This window comes from Pteropus alecto, unplaced genomic scaffold (assembly GCF_000325575.1).
Source record: "Pteropus alecto unplaced genomic scaffold, ASM32557v1 scaffold86, whole genome shotgun sequence".
NCBI lineage: Eukaryota > Metazoa > Chordata > Mammalia > Chiroptera > Pteropodidae > Pteropus > Pteropus alecto.
The window spans coordinates 2,824,055-2,841,931 of NW_006442109.1; the positions used below are offsets into that span (position 1 = coordinate 2,824,055).

The 17,877-nt window shown below is 32.1% G+C and overlaps 1 protein-coding gene across 4 annotated transcripts in view; it reads right to left on the reverse strand.

The window, feature by feature from the left end:
• The window catches only part of KTN1 (kinectin 1), an 88,407-nt gene that overhangs the window by 18,329 nt on the left and 52,201 nt on the right, over positions 1 to 17,877 (reverse strand). For 2 of the 4 annotated variants that reach the window (XM_015595969.2, XM_015595970.2), the window contains exons 19-33: positions 14,938 to 14,972; positions 14,426 to 14,516; positions 13,624 to 13,692; positions 12,992 to 13,029; positions 12,210 to 12,300; positions 11,992 to 12,060; positions 10,857 to 10,894; positions 10,147 to 10,237; positions 10,002 to 10,070; positions 9,503 to 9,540; positions 7,285 to 7,375; positions 5,401 to 5,469; positions 4,296 to 4,333; positions 2,794 to 2,884; positions 697 to 783 (exon numbers count right to left, since the gene is read on the reverse strand). In XM_015595969.2, the coding sequence (XP_015451455.1) occupies positions 697 to 783; positions 2,794 to 2,884; positions 4,296 to 4,333; positions 5,401 to 5,469; positions 7,285 to 7,375; positions 9,503 to 9,540; positions 10,002 to 10,070; positions 10,147 to 10,237; positions 10,857 to 10,894; positions 11,992 to 12,060; positions 12,210 to 12,300; positions 12,992 to 13,029; positions 13,624 to 13,692; positions 14,426 to 14,516; positions 14,938 to 14,972 (1,005 nt within the window). The remainder of the gene's footprint in view (positions 1 to 696; positions 784 to 2,793; positions 2,885 to 4,295; positions 4,334 to 5,400; positions 5,470 to 7,284; positions 7,376 to 9,502; positions 9,541 to 10,001; positions 10,071 to 10,146; positions 10,238 to 10,856; positions 10,895 to 11,991; positions 12,061 to 12,209; positions 12,301 to 12,991; positions 13,030 to 13,623; positions 13,693 to 14,425; positions 14,517 to 14,937; positions 14,973 to 17,877) is intronic. The other 2 variants (XM_015595971.2, XM_015595972.2) reach the window with 1 other exon arrangement.

Genomic DNA, 17,877 nt, shown 5'->3' on the forward strand with positions numbered 1-17,877 from the left:
GTTTTGGGAACAGTTGTTAGCCGAAGATTCATTTGATGAATCTGATTTATGTATACATTTCTGTTACATTAGGATTAGAGACATTTCTGTTTAGAAATAACTCCAAGAACATTTTCTATATTTTATTTTCACGTTGAAAACCAGTCAGATTTGCTTTAGCCTCAAAGATCGTGTTTATGTAAAAGTAAATTAACGCTGGCAGCAGGCTGCACTTTTTTTTTCTAAAGAGGAAATGGGTTAAGATTTTTATCATTTTGCACCTTGTCTGAGTCATCCTGGTGTGTCCCAAATAACCTAGGAGAGTTCACTGTGCAGGTACATCCTAGATAGTCAAATGCATTTGTTAATTCAGATTTTTTTTGGCCCAAGGTTTTCATTAAAGTTTTCTTAAGGAATCCAAGTGGCACAAACTGTCTGACAAGAGCTAACATGGGGAGGCATAGGTCTCCAGAGACTCTTCAGCTTAAAGCAATAATCACCAAAGCTCAAAATATCAGGCAATCACAACAAACCAGCATGCTCAAAATTAAAGCTTTAAGTAGATGAAAAAAGCAGAGATGACAGAGATGATAAATGAGGATGATGAGGAGATTTTATATTTAAATTGCAGTATAATTAAATGCTTTAGTCTGATTTTAAGACAAGCTGCAGATTTTCTCAGTTCAGTGAATTGTTTCTAGGAGTTAGCATTACAACCTTGGAAGTCTTGTTCACTCTCTCCTGCAGCATTTTTTCAGTTGATGCCAATGCTTCCATTGCTTCCCAGTTTTTCTCCCGAAGGTCCTAATCATTTTTAGAAAGAATGATTTCAGTTTATCCATTACTGAAAGATTTTTGCTTTTTACTTCATCAATATTTTGCACTGCATTTAAATGCTGGTTACTGCAAAATTATTTCAATGGGAAAATATGTATATTAGAAAAAAATAAAAAGCAATGTTTAGAAGTCTGAATGAGAAAATAAAGATGCCCACTTCCCATGTTTTAGTATACACACCAAATATGCCAGCAGCTTTAAAGTAATTACTGCGCACATGTGACAAAGAAGAAAGCATTCAAAAGTAAACACACAAACCAAGATTACAAATAAATACACAAGTACTGCAAAAAGCTTTACAGGTGATTTTTAAACAAGGCCCAGTATCACTGTGGGACTTTCTACTGCAGCGTTTAATATTTTTTCTCTAAATATGTTTTATTAAATCAATACATTTCAAGTCTACCTAGAAATGACATAGTGACTCACTGTGCTTCTGTATCTTTCTTGGCACGGTCAAATATGCCATAAAGCAACCTGACATGAATTGTATGAGCTACCTGATCAAGACAAACAAGGAGGCTGGAAGGCTATAGAACGCATTCTCTTGGAAGAGAAACAGAGGTTAATGGAAACTGAGCTCTAAAAGATCTATTATAACAGTGTTTCATAAACAAATACAAAAAAGGACATTCTGTTATATTTCAGTCTTTCTTCAGATTTAGAAATCTAAACAGATTAAAAACAAAAAAGAAATAAAAAGCAAGTAAATCACCATTTATTGAATGCTTAGTTATGTACCTAATACTATACTTGGTGCTTCACATAAATTCTCATTAATCCTCACGACAACCCTAGGAGGTACTTATTCCCATTTTATAGATGGAGAAACCACAGCTCAGGTAGGTTGAGAAATTTGGTCAAGTGTACACAATAAATGAAGTGGCAGAACTAAAATGGACTGACACCGTCAGCTACTGGCCAGTGTCTTGGCTCTTTTCACACATATCAATGCCTCTAGCGCTGCTGCTATATTAAACTGGCATTTACTATGCCTTCCTTATCTCAGAATCCCGATAATAAAACAGTTAAGATGTTAGCGGCCTACTGGAAAATTTACCTCAGGTTTTGTGGCCAAGCTGTCAGTAACATTACACAAACATACAAGGGCAATTCACATACCTAATTTTGACAAACTCAGGGGTGGAGAACATCACAACTTGTTAACAAATTAATGCAAACTTTGAAAAATTTTACTTTCATTAGAAAATACTATCAATTTACAATCAATATCCCCTTAGGTTTCAATAATATTTTTAATCTTGCTCTAGTCTTAGCAATCATACTTTTGTGTGCAAAAATTCCTTCATCACAAAAATGTTTCGATTCTATTCACAGGTGTCACCTTCTGGTCAGAGAGAATTTAAGAAATTCACCTTAATCCACTATTTATCTATTCCGTTAGAGTATTAGGATTTTATATTTCTTAGGGCACTATCCCTTCCCATTCCAGTATAAATGTATTCAGGTTCTGAGACCTCTAACATGCTTAATTACAAAAATTTGAACCACCTCTCAGTTAAAAAAGGGAAGTTCCAGTAGGCTTTGATAGATGTTTAATTATTGAAAATACTTGGTTTGGATATTGGCATTACTTTTAGTTTACAAAAAGGCTAGCCCAATCAAAACAATAGGAAATACCTTTAATTTTAAAATGTTGAGCTGAAAGAATAATTTTCCAAAATAAAAGTTCAGCAGAAGGGCAATTATATTTTAATTTTTTTAATCTGAAACTATAATTATAGCTTCCATATTTAAAATAATATTCAGAAGTGTATAAATTGGTCTTTTCATTAAAAAAACTGTTCTCCAATAGAATTACTCCAATAACCCCCCTAAAACACTATACACAAAATACTTTCTTACAAAGAGTAAGAAAAAAATCTAAAGTAAAAGCAAATTTTTAAAAATTCTGAACGATGATATTTCAGTGAAGTAATAAAAAGAAAAGTTTTATTCTGATAAAGATTTGCTTACATTATTTTTCTTCCTCTGGTGTTCAACCGCATCCTTCAAAGAATCTAACTCATTCTGGAGACAAGTTATTTCCTTCTCTCTTTCTGAAATTCTAAACCAGAACATGAATATATACAGCAATACTTTAGGTAAACAGTGAATATAATATTTGTTACTACAAAATAAAAACAAGTAGATAATGCTTTGAAAAATGCAAACTCTTTAAGCTTAGCTACTGTTACTATAGAAAGCCTATCCGTGAATTCCTATTTTCAGAAACAATTTTTTAAATAAATTTTTACAAGCAGACATGCTGACATTTGTGCTAGAGAAATCATCCTCTAATAAATAGTTCATGAATACATAAACTGCTGTGGTTGTAGTTAACTTCTATTTTTACTTGGGGCTGTGAAGTAGCCAATTCCAGAAGAATGAAAATTGATGTAGAAATACTCTCTTAAATATATATATTTATATATATACATATACACATATATTTATCAGTTGTGTCTTTTAAGTGGCTAACCCACAACAAAAGTATGCTATTAATGGGAGGTAGGTATTTTCTTCTCATTTTCATAACAGTCTTGAGGTTCATGTTTTTCTGTTTCTGTTTAATGAGTTAATTATTTCCCAGAAACAAAGCAAGCAATGGAAAAGATTCACAATTCAATTGTTATAGTTGAGAACAGCTTGGATAAATTACAAATAGCTCTTCCCTAAGGCAGACTACAAATAGGGGCTGGCAAACTAGGGCTCTTGGGCCTGACCCACAGTCTTTTTGTATGGCCCTCGAGCTAAGAGCTGATTTTACAGTTTTAAAGAATTGTTTAAAAAAAAGAAAAAAGAAAAAGAAACGGAGACCTACATTTGCCTACCCTTCCTTGCTCTATATAGTTAAACTCAACTCAAAACAGTAAATAATTCTAAACTAGTAAACCACCAACTCTGTAAATAAGCCATGATGGAATAACATTTAGATTACTTACATCACCTGATATATTTAATGTGGTTAACATTTAACAAACTGAAACATACAGCTTATCTGAAATGACCTTAACTGTAGCCTCTTAAAGAAAAATACAGGCCAACAATAAAAAAAAAAAAAAGTTTCAGTAAAAGTCTCCCTAAAAGAGAGCAACCATAAAGATTATTATAAGATTCTATTTTTAATTCAGACACTAAACCAAAATTTGGATCATTTAATTACATGATTGTGTCAGAAAACTGAGATAATTTAAGGTAAATAAGCCTTCAAAGTAGAGTTTAATTTGATTAGATGTTTTCTGAATGCCTGAAATATCAAAATCTCTCAACAAAATGTTCAAAGAAATTCAAATGCCATAAAAAGGTATGTTAGCTCAGCCAAAGGCACAGCTAACCACTACTGAACTGTCGTTCAAGAAATCAAAATAGAACTGTAAAAATTACATGACCATTTGTTATATTAAATTGTTTGAGAACTGTTTAGCATATAAAAGCAGTTAGCATTTCCCAAATTGTGAATAAAAATTATTACTTACACTTTCAATAGTTCTTCATGAGGGGAAAAAGAAGATGCCTATTAAAAGAGCTAAATGTTATTTCAAAACAAAGCATTTCTAGACTTCAAAAATTTAACTCTTCTCAGATATAAATTAAGGCAACACCAAAGGTAAAAAATACCATATATTCTATATGTCTGTCACCAAATGAAAAATATACAAATTTATAAAATGTACTGAGTGCTAAATAAAGTCTTCGTTGTCATTACATATTTAAACTCTTCATTTATCAAGGATTTATCAATTTCCTACTACATGAAAAAGCACTGAATTAATACCCTAAAATTTTCATAATGTATATTTCATATTTGACTACATTAAGCTTCCAAAAGTCAAAAAATATCACAAATGAATTCAAAATAAAAATTAGGAAAAGTTAACTTGTATGTAACATTTTTATTTTATTTTTACCAAACAGAATTATACCTCGAAAAAGTATTTTAAAGAGTGGCAAGCTATGACCTATAGTATTGCATATTTCTCAGTTTCTTTCCAATTACTGATGTTTTGTTTGGAGTAAGGGGTGGTAGGGCATATGTTAAAACAGACTTCTACAGGATTTTAAATGACTTGCTAAGAAAAGCATTTTAGAACAGGGTTTCCCAACCCCTAAGCTGCAGACCAGTCAGGTCTATGGCCAGTTAGGAACAAGGCCACACAGCAGGAGGTGAGTGGTGAAGCTTCATCAGTATTTGCAGCCAGCCGCTCCCCAGCGCTAGCATCACTGCCTCAGCTCCACCTCAGATCATCAGGCATTAGATTCTCATAGGAGCACCAGTCTCTGGTGCCCAAAAAAGTTAGAGACCACTCGTATAGAGGATCTGAAAACATACACACACAGATACATAACAGAGCTGGAATACAGATAGTAATATTATTTGTGTATACTTTATAAATTTTTTATTTTATTTTGGATATGACATAGCAAACTACTTTGTTCTTCAGGTAAGCTGAAAAACAAATAAAACAACACATACTCTGTTCTCAATGAAGAGGCAAAAACAGTAAGAATACTTACAGATAGTCATGGATTATGTAATTTTTCATCACATAAATAAAATGCAAGCCATCTAATAGTACCTACCTGTTGGTAGTTCTGTTGCTTAAGCTGCTCGATTTGGGATTTAAACAATCTGTTTTCATCTTGTACCTCCTATTTAAACAAAAATTAAATATCAATGCCTGGACAGAGATTTTTATTTTCCACATAAAGTTTTGAAATATATGATACACGCCAGGAAATTCTAAAATAGTAATAATTTTAAAAGGGTGTAATAAGCCGTATATTAAAACATATTATAAAATTACAATAATTATTTAGTACTAGCTTGGAAGTGGGTATGTCTCAATGGAAAAAAAAGGATACAGAAACACACCAACTACCTATAAGATTTTAGTACAGGGTGACATTTCAAACCATTAAGACAAGTTCTAGTGATATTTTGGGTTAGCTACTACTTTGTTGTGGGAGGCAGTCCCAAGTACTGTGCTATGTTTAGTGGTATCCATGGTCTCTAGCCACTAGACACAGCAGCACCCCTCCTCCACCAGCTGTGACAACTAAAAATGTCTCCAGATACTGCTAAATGTCCCCTGGGGAACAGAACTACTGCAGTAATCATGGATTATTTAATAATGTGACTAGACTTATTCTTAAAGTTGAAAAGTTATTCTCATAACAATTACGTAAAAATAAAACTAAACAAAAAATTATAAACGTATTAGAAGAAAACGTGAAAATATTTTTATGACCAAAGTGAAAGATACCTTTCATGCATGCCAAGCCTTAAAACTCAAAAAATTACTTATATTTGAATATGTAAAACTTTTAAACTTCCAAAAGAGGGAAAAAATACAAATGACATCAAAAGAAAAATTTTAAAAAACAAATCACCTCCCATGTGACAAAAGGCTAATTTTCTTTATTATGTTAAAAAGGAACTTTAAATTAGTAAGAAAAAGCAAACCCAGAGGAAAAGATGTGGAAAAATTAAAAGCCGATTCATATACAAATGAAGAAGGCTTAACTTCTCTCAATCAAATGCAAATTAAAATAATCTAACCATCTATCAAGCATAAAACTAAATGCTTTCATCTTTGTCAGTGTTGGAGAAGATAAAAGGAAATGGCCCTCATTTGGTGAGAATGTAAATTAGTAAGCACATTTTTGGATGGTGAGTTAGCATTATCTAATAAAATTTAAAATGAAACTACTTGAGAGGGAGAGAGAATGTGACAGAAAACCCTTGGAGAATGAAATATGAGCAAGAGTAGTCAGAGACAATGCAGGGATCTAAAATCTGCTATGACTTCAAATGAATGTTCTGTGAGTACTTTCGATAGTAATTACATGAAGGTTTGGAGTTACTGATTTTGTTTTAACTCTTTCAAAAAGGAAAAAATGAACTCGGCATAAACCTTTGACCCAAAATGTCACTTCTAAAAATTTACAGTACAGATATACTAGCAAAAGTACTGAAAATATATATGCTAGGATGTTCACTGTAGAAGTGCTGTAACAAGAAACACAACTCTAAATAATCTAGGGATCCATAAACTAGAACTGGTTATATAAATGATACAACCATGTAACACAATACCACAAAGCGATTAAAAGTTAAAAGTAAAAATGTGCTTACGTGAAAAGACCTCAAAAGCATTATTAACTGGGTGGGTGGGTTGGGTGGGTGGGTTGTGGAGGAGGGGAATGGGGAGCAAAATACAAAAGTACGTATGTTTAAATATATTTAAAAAGCAATTAAGTATACAAACACACATTTTATGCATGGACACTTTCTCAAAAGCTATACAAACAAATGATAGTAACAACTCTGAGGAATGAGAACCAGTATCTGGGCAGAAGGAAGAGTCATTCTGTATTGTTTTCTTTTGTAGTAGTTAAAATTGTTTTAAAAACATGCAAAGACAATAATTCAAACAATAATTAATTTTAAGTAAACATATTCACCTGTAACTGCTTTGTTTTGCTAGAAAGATCACTCTCCCTCTCCTTCAGCATAGTTTCTACTCTCTTCATTTCATTTTCCTTTTCTTTCAACCTAGAATTTTTACAAAGACCTTATATTTATACACAAAAAAGGACAACCAGACTCCAATACCATCTTAAAGAAAAAAAAAAAATAGCAGGAACAATGCCAATCACCTTCTTTTCCTCACATTATACCAACTTATAAATTTATTTTAAAAGACAATTATTTCCAGAATTATCCAACTCCAAGTCAAGTACATCCTAAAACTGCTAGTTATTTTCCTACTTAACATTTCTTAGGCCAAGTATGGCTTTACCTATAAGGAAACTCTAAAATACGAGTCATAATTAGCATACCCTAGAACTTTACTCTTAACCCTTTGTAGTAAAGTGACGCTACATATAATTTAATTTGGTTCTCCCTAACCCAACATAGATATGTCTTGCTATATATGGCCTAAGTGAATCCCAATTGCCCTCGTTATCCTAAACAGAGGCCTATCTAGCATAACACTTAAAAACTCTTAAAATGATCTGTTTAACTATCTCCTCATCAGGGCAGGAGCCCATTTTAGCCATTTCAGTAATCCCAGTGACAGAGGGCACATAATAGGCTGCTAGGCTGAATGTTATTTTTATCCTATCTTAATCTAGAAATAATTTCAAGATGTTTATAGGTCTACTTGAAAAATGACAGAATAGCACACATAAAGAGTGGGATTAAATATTTTTTTAAAACAGCAAAATTTAAATACATATTGCTAAGTGAAAGAAGCCAATCTGAAAGGGCTACATACTGTGATTCAAACTATATGAATTCTGGAATAAGCAAAACTATAGAGACAATAACAAGATCAGTAGTTGTCAGGGATTGGAGGGTGGGAAAGGAGAGAAGGAAGGAGGGAGGGAGGGAGAAACAGGTGGAACACAGATTTTAAGGACAGTGTAACTTTTTTTTATGGTACTGTATGATGGATACGTGTCATTCATTATACATTCATCAAAACCTATAGAATGTACAAGACAAAGAGTGAACCCTAATGGAAACTATGGAGTTTTGTTAATAACAATATATTAGTAATGGTTCATTAATTTTAAAAAATTGTACCACACTAATGCAGGATGTAAATAATAAGAAATGTGGGGGAGGGGACACACAGGAACTCTATTTTTCCTCTCAATTTTTTCTGTCCACCTAAAACTGCTCCCCCTGACCAAAAAAAAAAAAAATATTCTGTTAATTAAAAATAAAATGTGAGGTAGAAATAAATCTAAATTCACATACTTTAAAAATCTATACACCTATAACAAATAGGCCACAAATATCTATTAGCAAATGTGACGAAAGCACCTTGACAGTTACACAATGCCCACAAGATAAACAATTAGCTGGACAAATGAGCAGTTCCGGTGCCAAGAAGAGAGACATCTCCTTCCTCTCCTTAAAGACAATGACCTACTAAATATCCTCAATATCTTACTTTCAAAGACACAGATTCAAAGGGCCACTTCTTAAACATCAATAAAGACTATGGCATCACACATCAAAGCAAAATCTCTTAAACGTAATTCTATAGGATAACAAAAAGATGAAGTCCCAGATACCCTTCTCACAACTGTAAACTGATTTAGTTTAAGAGAACAGACTTTACAGGATAAAAAATTTTCTAGGATGAAAATTTTAAGAGAACAGACTTTACAGGATAAAAAATTTTCTAGGATGACCATCTACAAAGACTGATATGTCCTATGCTGATCAGATTCAATATTTTTACTATTCAGCACAGCATAAATAATATGAAAACAGAAAGCACTTTCCTAATAAGCAAGTTACCTTTATAGACCGATTCAATATTCATTACCAAGATTATGGCTAAAGATTATCTTCTGGTTAATTCAAAGGTATTCTTTCAAGTACTAAAATAATTTTAATTTTAAACAAACCTAATCTCTCTTTACAATGATTGTTAAAAACAAACAAACAAACAAAAACAAGGATAAAGTCTCCAGCTATCTATAAGCACTTAAAGAGCTTCTGTTTTATTATACCAAACAAAGACTTACGCTTATGTGCCTCTGGTCTATAATTCTACTTAACAAGAAAGTTAATGACTTAGAAGAAACTCATCATAATATTCAAGTACATTCTGGAAAATGAGAACTTCCTCTTTAAAATTCTGGCTAAAAGTATACTTACACAGTCTCAAGTTCTTCAAATCGTGATGCAGAACATGCCTAAGAAACAGATTTACATTTTCAATTCTAATATCAAAAACATCGGGTACTATAACACACATAACCACTCACCAATAAAATAAAAACATAATTATATGTAGTAAATATAAGATTAGGCAATTTATAAAACACTAAATTTCCTTTAACTTCATTGTTAATACCCATTTCTTAAAGAATTACAGATTAACACACCAATTAAACATAGACACTTAGGAACGAGCTTAAGAATCCATATAAATATGTAAAGATTGAAAATTCTTTTAGGCTTAGGTTGACAAAGAGGCAGTAACAGACTTGACAGAGATAAAAGTTAACTTATTTTATCAACAACAACAAAATTATGGTATGACAATTTTTATGGTAAAGAAACTCATGAAAATATTTATTTCTTTGCTTTCTAGTATAGTAAAATAAAGATATCTTTTTTAATGTAATATATAGTTAATCTGTTTATACTATACCTCTTTCAAGTTATGTTGTGCTATCTCCTGAACATGATCTTTTAAAGATTCATTTTCTTCTTGAAGATCCTAAAAAAGAATAGATGTGAACTGAAATGATATTCAAATATAAAAATGGTGTTTACTTTTGCTTTTAACTTCTTACCTGTAACCATTTCCCTCTATTAGTTAGATCTTTCTCCTTCTCTTCTAAAGCAGTCTTCATGGTATTTATCTGTTCCTCCTTTCCTTTTAACCTGACAATAAGTTAATAAGAACTATCAATGAAAAATGTTACATGACTATATGAAGCAAAAATAATGGAGACTGGAAAAGCATATTTTAGGTTGCATTCATGGCCCAAACTGATTAAAATAAACTAAAAAATTAATATTTTAAATATAAAGGCATACAAGATTTTGGAGATATCAAATTAAGAAGCACTAGATGATTAAAGAAAACAGTTCCATCTATCACTGAAGATCCAGACATTGAATAAATTAGGGTAGCCCTACTTTCACGCCATATCACCCTGTTTATTAAGTCAATACCATCAAGTTTAGACAGCTTATTACAACTGGTTTCAGTATAAAATATATAGCCAGTTTTACAATGACTATTAAAATGGGCAAAGAGCAACATCTCAATTTAAGGTCATATTCAGATTATAAATCATGAAAAATCATTCCCATCAAAAAAATCTGTAGGTTAAATCTTAATGAAAAACCTAAGATCTTGAGGTCTTCTTGGGGTATAATTTGATATTCCCTAAAATATTACTTGAAATCAAGTAAGAAGCAGCTATGATTTTCATTATAATTGCATTTAACATATGGAAGAGAGATATTAAAGGGAAATGAGAAAAATAGTACTTACAAGTTCTGAAGCTCCTGAACTTGAGAAGTGATAGATAACTGAAATACAAAGAAAAAAACAGAAAAAAGGCAAGTCATAATCTTTTCAATTTACTTTATTCAGCTTTATAATAAACTTTAAAATGTGTACACTTCAAATTACAAATATCTTAGCTGAATTATTCATGCCAAAATAAGATATATTTTGATTCTGCCTTCTCTTGATTCTAATGACAGTAAGAGTAAAAAATTAAAAATGTAAGGTAGGAGGGAAGGTGGTGGCAAGGAATATAGTTATGAATAAGTCTACATAATGTGCTACTTCTAAAATCATGAAAATAAGAATATTAAACTGTCCACATATCTCCCTACCATATGGACCTCTTCTCCTTTCCAGTCTTCAAGGCTAGCTACTCAACAGTACTCTAGATTGTCCTTCTTTAATCTCACACAGTTCAATAATACCTTTTATCCTCACCATCTTCTCATAGTCCCTTCACATCTTGGCTTAGATATTCCTCAGAAGACTTTCATGACCTCTCAATCTATATTAGAGGAGTCTGACCTTTTCATCATACCATCTCATTCAACACATTATCTCTAATCACTAACATAGTGCTTTGACAAGTAGGAGGAACTCAATAAATATTGTTGAATGAATCTGTTGAATGAATGAATCATCTCTTTCATGCAATCTCACCATTTTTTCAATAAAGCCTTATCAGATTAAATTCACCAAAACCCAACTATTTCCAGTAATCATTTCTACCTCTGAAATCCCCCAATGTTATCTATGTTCTACAGGCAAAGATTGGGCAATACATATTCTGTAACAAAATATTATGGTCCATGCAGTTAAAAAGAAAAAAAAGTTAAAAAGATTTACCAAAGTGTTTTGTGTTTTTTTAAGTTGGCAAACTAAAATGAAACATTAATACAGAAAACTTTCTAGGAAAGAGTCTTTAACAGTTAAAAAGATATAGTGATTAAAATATCAAGAGCACTTTCTCAATTCAGGCAAAAAAAATAAAAAGCACATAACCCAATATACTTACAGCACACTACTAAAAGTTTTTTCTGGGTAACGAAAAAACTAAGTAGCTCATAAATACACATACACTAACAAATCTGTCATGCTATGGCTCTGGGATTTTTACCTGTTGAGCCTTTTCAAGCTGGATATTTCCTATTTCTTCTTTTAGAGCCTCTATTTCCTGTTTCAAATCCTTGACAATGACAAAACAGACAAGATTGGACAATGGAAACACAGAAATTGACATAAAATGCAATGTACAAACAAACACATGAAATTAAATGGTATTCACTGAAGTTGATAAACAAAAAAACAGACACATAGTTTTCTGTCTCCCAATACCTGAATAGTCTTCTCCTTATTAGCAACTTTGAGAAGTTCAGCTTCCAGAAGCTCTTCCACAGACTTGATCTTTCCATCTTTTTCATGGATCCTGAGATAAAGAAACAGCATTAAACTTGAACAGAAAAATCAAGATCCACCAACTAAGATATAAAAATAGCACCAAATCATGAGTAAGCTCACCAAATGAACTCTCCCCTTTTTAAGTAAAATAGCAACATATCTTGCAGACAGAAGGGGAAAAATACTTAAAGCTCCTCCTAAGTGAGAATTAATCAGTAACTACCAGACAGCTGAAGCCTATGCATACAAGGAGAAGCTGGTGACATGCTTCAAAAGTACACAGGAAATACAAGATTTGTACCCTGAAAACACTAGAGAAAATCAAGTTCCTCTCAACAATATTGGCTTCTAGGGCACGGAAAGCTGTAGCAGAACTTATACACAATTATGGCATAATACTTTAAAGACACCTCAGAAAGAGGATGCAAGGAAAAAATTGACCTCTCTATCCAATATAACCTGTTCTGTAATAGTTTCTGTTGCAGAAACAGAATATTAATGAGTCAATGTGATGTTAGGAAAATAAATGGAATTAATTACCAAAATAATTTTTTGAACAATCACATTGCACTGGAAAAGCACAGCTCATTCTAGCAATAAAAAAATACAGAGTGAAGGTTAATCTAACATCGGCTATCTCAATTGCACAATAAAACATTTATCAGCCCTAAGAAAATGGACCAAAAGAGAAAGACCACTTTAATAATGTCATCACTTACACTTTCTTAAGTTCTTCAACTAGAGATGCAAAAGAAACCTGGAAACAGGAAGGAATCCTACTTAGTCATTTGCTCAAAATATAAATGGGTCAGAAATAAAGTATGTTATTCTTAAATTTTCCACTACACCAAAATCCAAATGGGAAAATTAAACCCAGGAATTAAGTCTTTCTAGCTTTTTTAAAATGTCTTAATTATGAAAATGAAAAGTGCTTTGAAAGTAAGCAGCTTTAAAAGCTACTCATAATACGTGTAAGACAAAAGAAAAATCAATAGATGTTAAACTTATTAATATTTCTAACCAGATAAAAAGAATATACAACTAAAAAATTACCTAATTTCAGGTAGCCCCTTCTATTATTTAGTCTTACTTTATATTTGTATGCTCAAAACCTTTTATCACTGTCACAGGAAACAGTGGTAGAGTACTCTACCTAGTGCTTAGGATGCAGTCAGCATCCGATAAATTGCAGCCTCTATTAATGATAATCAAGTCACTAAACACTCACAGATTAAAACTATAATTAACAAATTCCATGTTGAGAAGGGAAGAACAGACAAACAGACTAGCTATGCTTGAATGTAACAGGTTTGTTTGTGAAAATGGTTGCAGGATCTACTAAATACATTACCTGATCATTCTGCTTAGCCTTTAAGTCTTGAACTTCTTTCGTCAGAGATGAATTTTCTGTTCTTATTGCCTTTTTCAAAGACACAAAAACACAATATACTTTTACTTACTTTTTATTTATTACTGAAAAGAAAACAGCTAGCTTCAAAATACATTAGCTTGCAATTTTTCTTTAGCTGCTGCTTTTTCTCTCTGGAAGGCCCAGAAATCTTACTTCCTTCACATGTCTACACTTCCGTAACTTCTAGAGCTAGCCAAATAGATTTTTAATTCAATTATTAGCACAAGTATTTCTGGTTATGTTTCCACAACCTCATGACCATATGGCATACCACTTGTTACCCTAAACTCAACTACATCTTTTAAGTTAGTTCTCTGAGCAACCTTATCTAACTTCTCTGAGCAACCTTATCTAACCTAATCAAGTCAGTTAATGATAATCCTAAAACAGAATTGCAGTCTCTCTTTTCTCTGGCCTCCAATACTATTTCAAGAACTTATGAAGTCTCCTAGTTATCATTTGGTTATAATTTGGGCATGAGTGGAGATGGGGAAGCATGTATTACAAACCATAACAATAGTATGTACTTCATTAAGGCAGTGAAAGCTACAATCAACTATGTATTTTCGTATTTCTAACAAAATCTTATATTTAATGAAAAAAATAGTATAAAGTTATAAAATGTGGGTAACTAACATGAAGTTTAAAGGTAGGAGGAAAATCTTACACAAATTACAGTGAAACCCCTTCGTGTTCACTGAATAACCAACCACAAGGAAAACAAATCTACAAAATGCTTTACATTCAGTTCTTCTTCTTTAGTGGCCACCTGAATAAGCCCAGTTTCAAGCAATTCTTCCACAGTCTTCAACTTCTCATCTTTTTCTTGAATGCTGAAATTATAAATTTAAAACATATATATGAACTATTTTTCAAGGTAAACAAATGACAGCATTCCCAAATATTTTATATGGATCAATTCTTGTGTCCATTGTTTTTTATAAACTTTTAATTCTAGAAACATTTCTGAGGATCTCTGATTCTGGGCTAAGGGTACTTCCTCTTTACCAATAAGTAAAATGTGTTCAAGTAATACATGCTTACATGTTAGCCTAAACAAATCATTGCTGCCACATGACACCCACAAACCTCATGCAATCCCAAACCAAATCAATCAATAGCATACACCATTCTCTTCCATTATGAAGTACAAAATTTTTTTTAAGAATCTACATTAATACAGTTAATAACTGTTATCTCAAATTTTGAGATAGTGAGTCACTGAAATGTAAAAAGAAAATTTTAACCTCTTACCATTTTTCCATTTGTTCCACAACATCTTTATTAGGCTAAAATAAAAATCACCAAAAAAAAAGTTTAATTTGACCTAGTTTGCATGACGTAAAACTAGTTTACAAATGGAATTCTATGAAAATTGTTTAGTTTTAGTTAGATGCAAAATTTAGGAAGATGATCCATATTTAAAGTGCTAATAATTAAAGAATCTAATTTACAAAACGCAAGACAGAAGAAAAGCAGCTATACAAAAGACAGAAAAAGATAAAATACAAAATAGGCTGGCAAAATAAATTAGTATATTATGAATAATTTTTTAACTGCTATAAAAGAAAATCTTATTGAAGATAAGAAGAGAATTTGCCTTACTTCCCTTACATTAATTCAATTGTTTAAATATTAAAAAATCCAAGGTCCTAAGGCCTCGCAGGCCAGGAAGGAGGCTTTGTTCTTTTTACAAATTTTTTTTAACTTTTAAAACTAAGGTGTAACATTTATAATAGTCAACTCACGTCTACAACTCAATGAATTTTTAACATGTAAATATTATATAACTACCACCCAGACAAACAGTGAATATTTTAAAATTGAGTGTAAATTGTAAAAACAATACATGAACACATTCTCCTTGCAAAGCATTAAAACGTGATATGTAAGTTGGACCCTACCTTTGACCCCTCCTTCCATCTCCCTATACACACAAAATTCCCCCGTCATAATTTCCTGTGTGTCCAGAAGCGGGGCTTCCCCTCAACGTTCTCAGGCCTTCAAGCTGCTAAGTACCCTGACAAAACAGGGTTGGGGTCTTCTCCCTTGAACATTCTCTTCCACCCATCCCAAGCTGCTCTCTCCTAATTTCGATTGTAATAATGTAGGTAAAACAATTAAACTAACAACCATTTTTCAAAAACACTATTAATTTTCCCATTGTCAAATCCAAATCCCAAGATTCCACTTCTTACATATTTCTAAATTAACTCTCTTTTCTTCAATGCCCTAGGTTAGGCACTCAGCTTTACTCATCTCAAATACCATTATACCTTAATTCATCTCCCTGCCTCTAGTCCATATGATTAGTCTGTGAATATAGGAAGAACTTCCAAATAGGAAAAAAATTTTCCTACTATCAGAAAGAAGATAGTAGCTGTCAAAAGTACATTAAATCAGGTTTATAAACTTGTGAAAAATAAATCATGCAGTAAGTTTATAAATCATCAAGATGGTTTTTGTCCATCTTTATATATACCATCTCACATAAAGAATTAAAATTTTTAACTATGTATAAAGTAAAAATGTTGGATGCTAAGCTGGGTTAGTTTTGTACAATTAAATATTCAAGTACATCACCACATTTCACAATATTCACAAATATCATATCACTGTGTTATACACCTAAAACTAATATGTCAATTATAGCTCAATAAAAAAAGACAACACTATTAAGTCCAAGTGATCCTCCTAAAATACTAGACAAAATACTAATTCTTACAACACCCTTCAATGGTTTATCCGCGTGCTAACTCAAGTTCACGGTCCTTACACAACACACAAAGTCCTTCATGATTAGGCTCTAGTGAATCTCTATTCCTTACACCTCATACTTTGCACTTCTACAATATACTCTGAATATGACAATTTTGCGACATACTGCCATTACTTTCAACACTTATCTCCTTCAGCCTGGATTGCCCTTTAGTTGTCTGGCAAATTCATAGCCATTTTTCAAAATCAGGTTTAGCTGTTCCCTTTTTCTCTCTGGTGCCTCTTCACCATCACTCTCCTAATAGAATTCATTATCTCTTCATCCTAACCTGTACACACAATTCAAAAATTTTACTCATCAGACTGTTCTGTGTTACACATCTATCTCCACACTAAGCCACAATCTTGAGGACAGGAACCAAGTCTCATTCATCTCTGTAACCTCAGCACGTAGCACAGTTCCTAGCATATACTCAATTAGTAAATATTTAATGAAATGAATTTCCTTTAACAAGGTCACAGTTTAACAAGTATTCTTGGTCAATTGCTCATTGAATATTTAATTAACCCAGCTTAGCATATATCCAACAGTTTTACTTTAGACATTATTGTTCTTATCTAATTCAATTTTTTCCACCCTAGATGATTTTCAAAACTACATCTTATATAATAATGAATTCTTCAATAACACAAAGAGAAAAAACTTGCTACTCCTATTGTTTTTACTTAATAATCTCAGTCATTAAATCTTAAAAATCTACTAGAACAAAAATTAAAAACTCATGCTGCTCCTCTGCTAAAAAGTCAAGATATTCAAAAACAAAAACACATAAGGACCTCCACCCCCCCACACCAAATTTTATTCTGAATAGAGATTTTTAGTAACTGATTTATTTGCATCATCCACCCACAGGCCTACATCCAAATAGAGCCTTCCCTTTTTTAGTGTATAAACAGGCACCTTACCTGGCATTTGTTGTCTTTCTGCTTCCTACACCTCAAGAAACAACAACCTGGCACCATTTTTGGTTTCTGCTTCAATAATTTCAATCTTTTCCTCCAGGATAAAAATCCATGGGGTAAAAGACTACATTTTTTTACATAACTAAACTGTTCATCTCTCAACTGTCATTTAGAATTCTGACTGCTGGGTAAAAAGAGGTTAAAGGTGAAAACGAAAAAATCAAAATTATACTAATCTTTCATCTCTTCTTTCATTAGCAATAGCAGTAAAAATGACCAGAAAAAAAGCCAAAGAGATGGCGGTTCTTTGGTCTGCCAAGGTGAGACAAATAAGTCAGAACTGTAATCAAAAACAACAGTCATATGCTTTCTATACTATTTTGTGTCTTTTTTAAAGAGCTTTCAGAACAAAAGAAAAATGCTGAGAATGACCAAAAGGCAAATCTTAAATTGTTACCACCAAATGAGTTTCCACTTATATCAAATAATTCTTTTAAATAAATCAAAAATGTG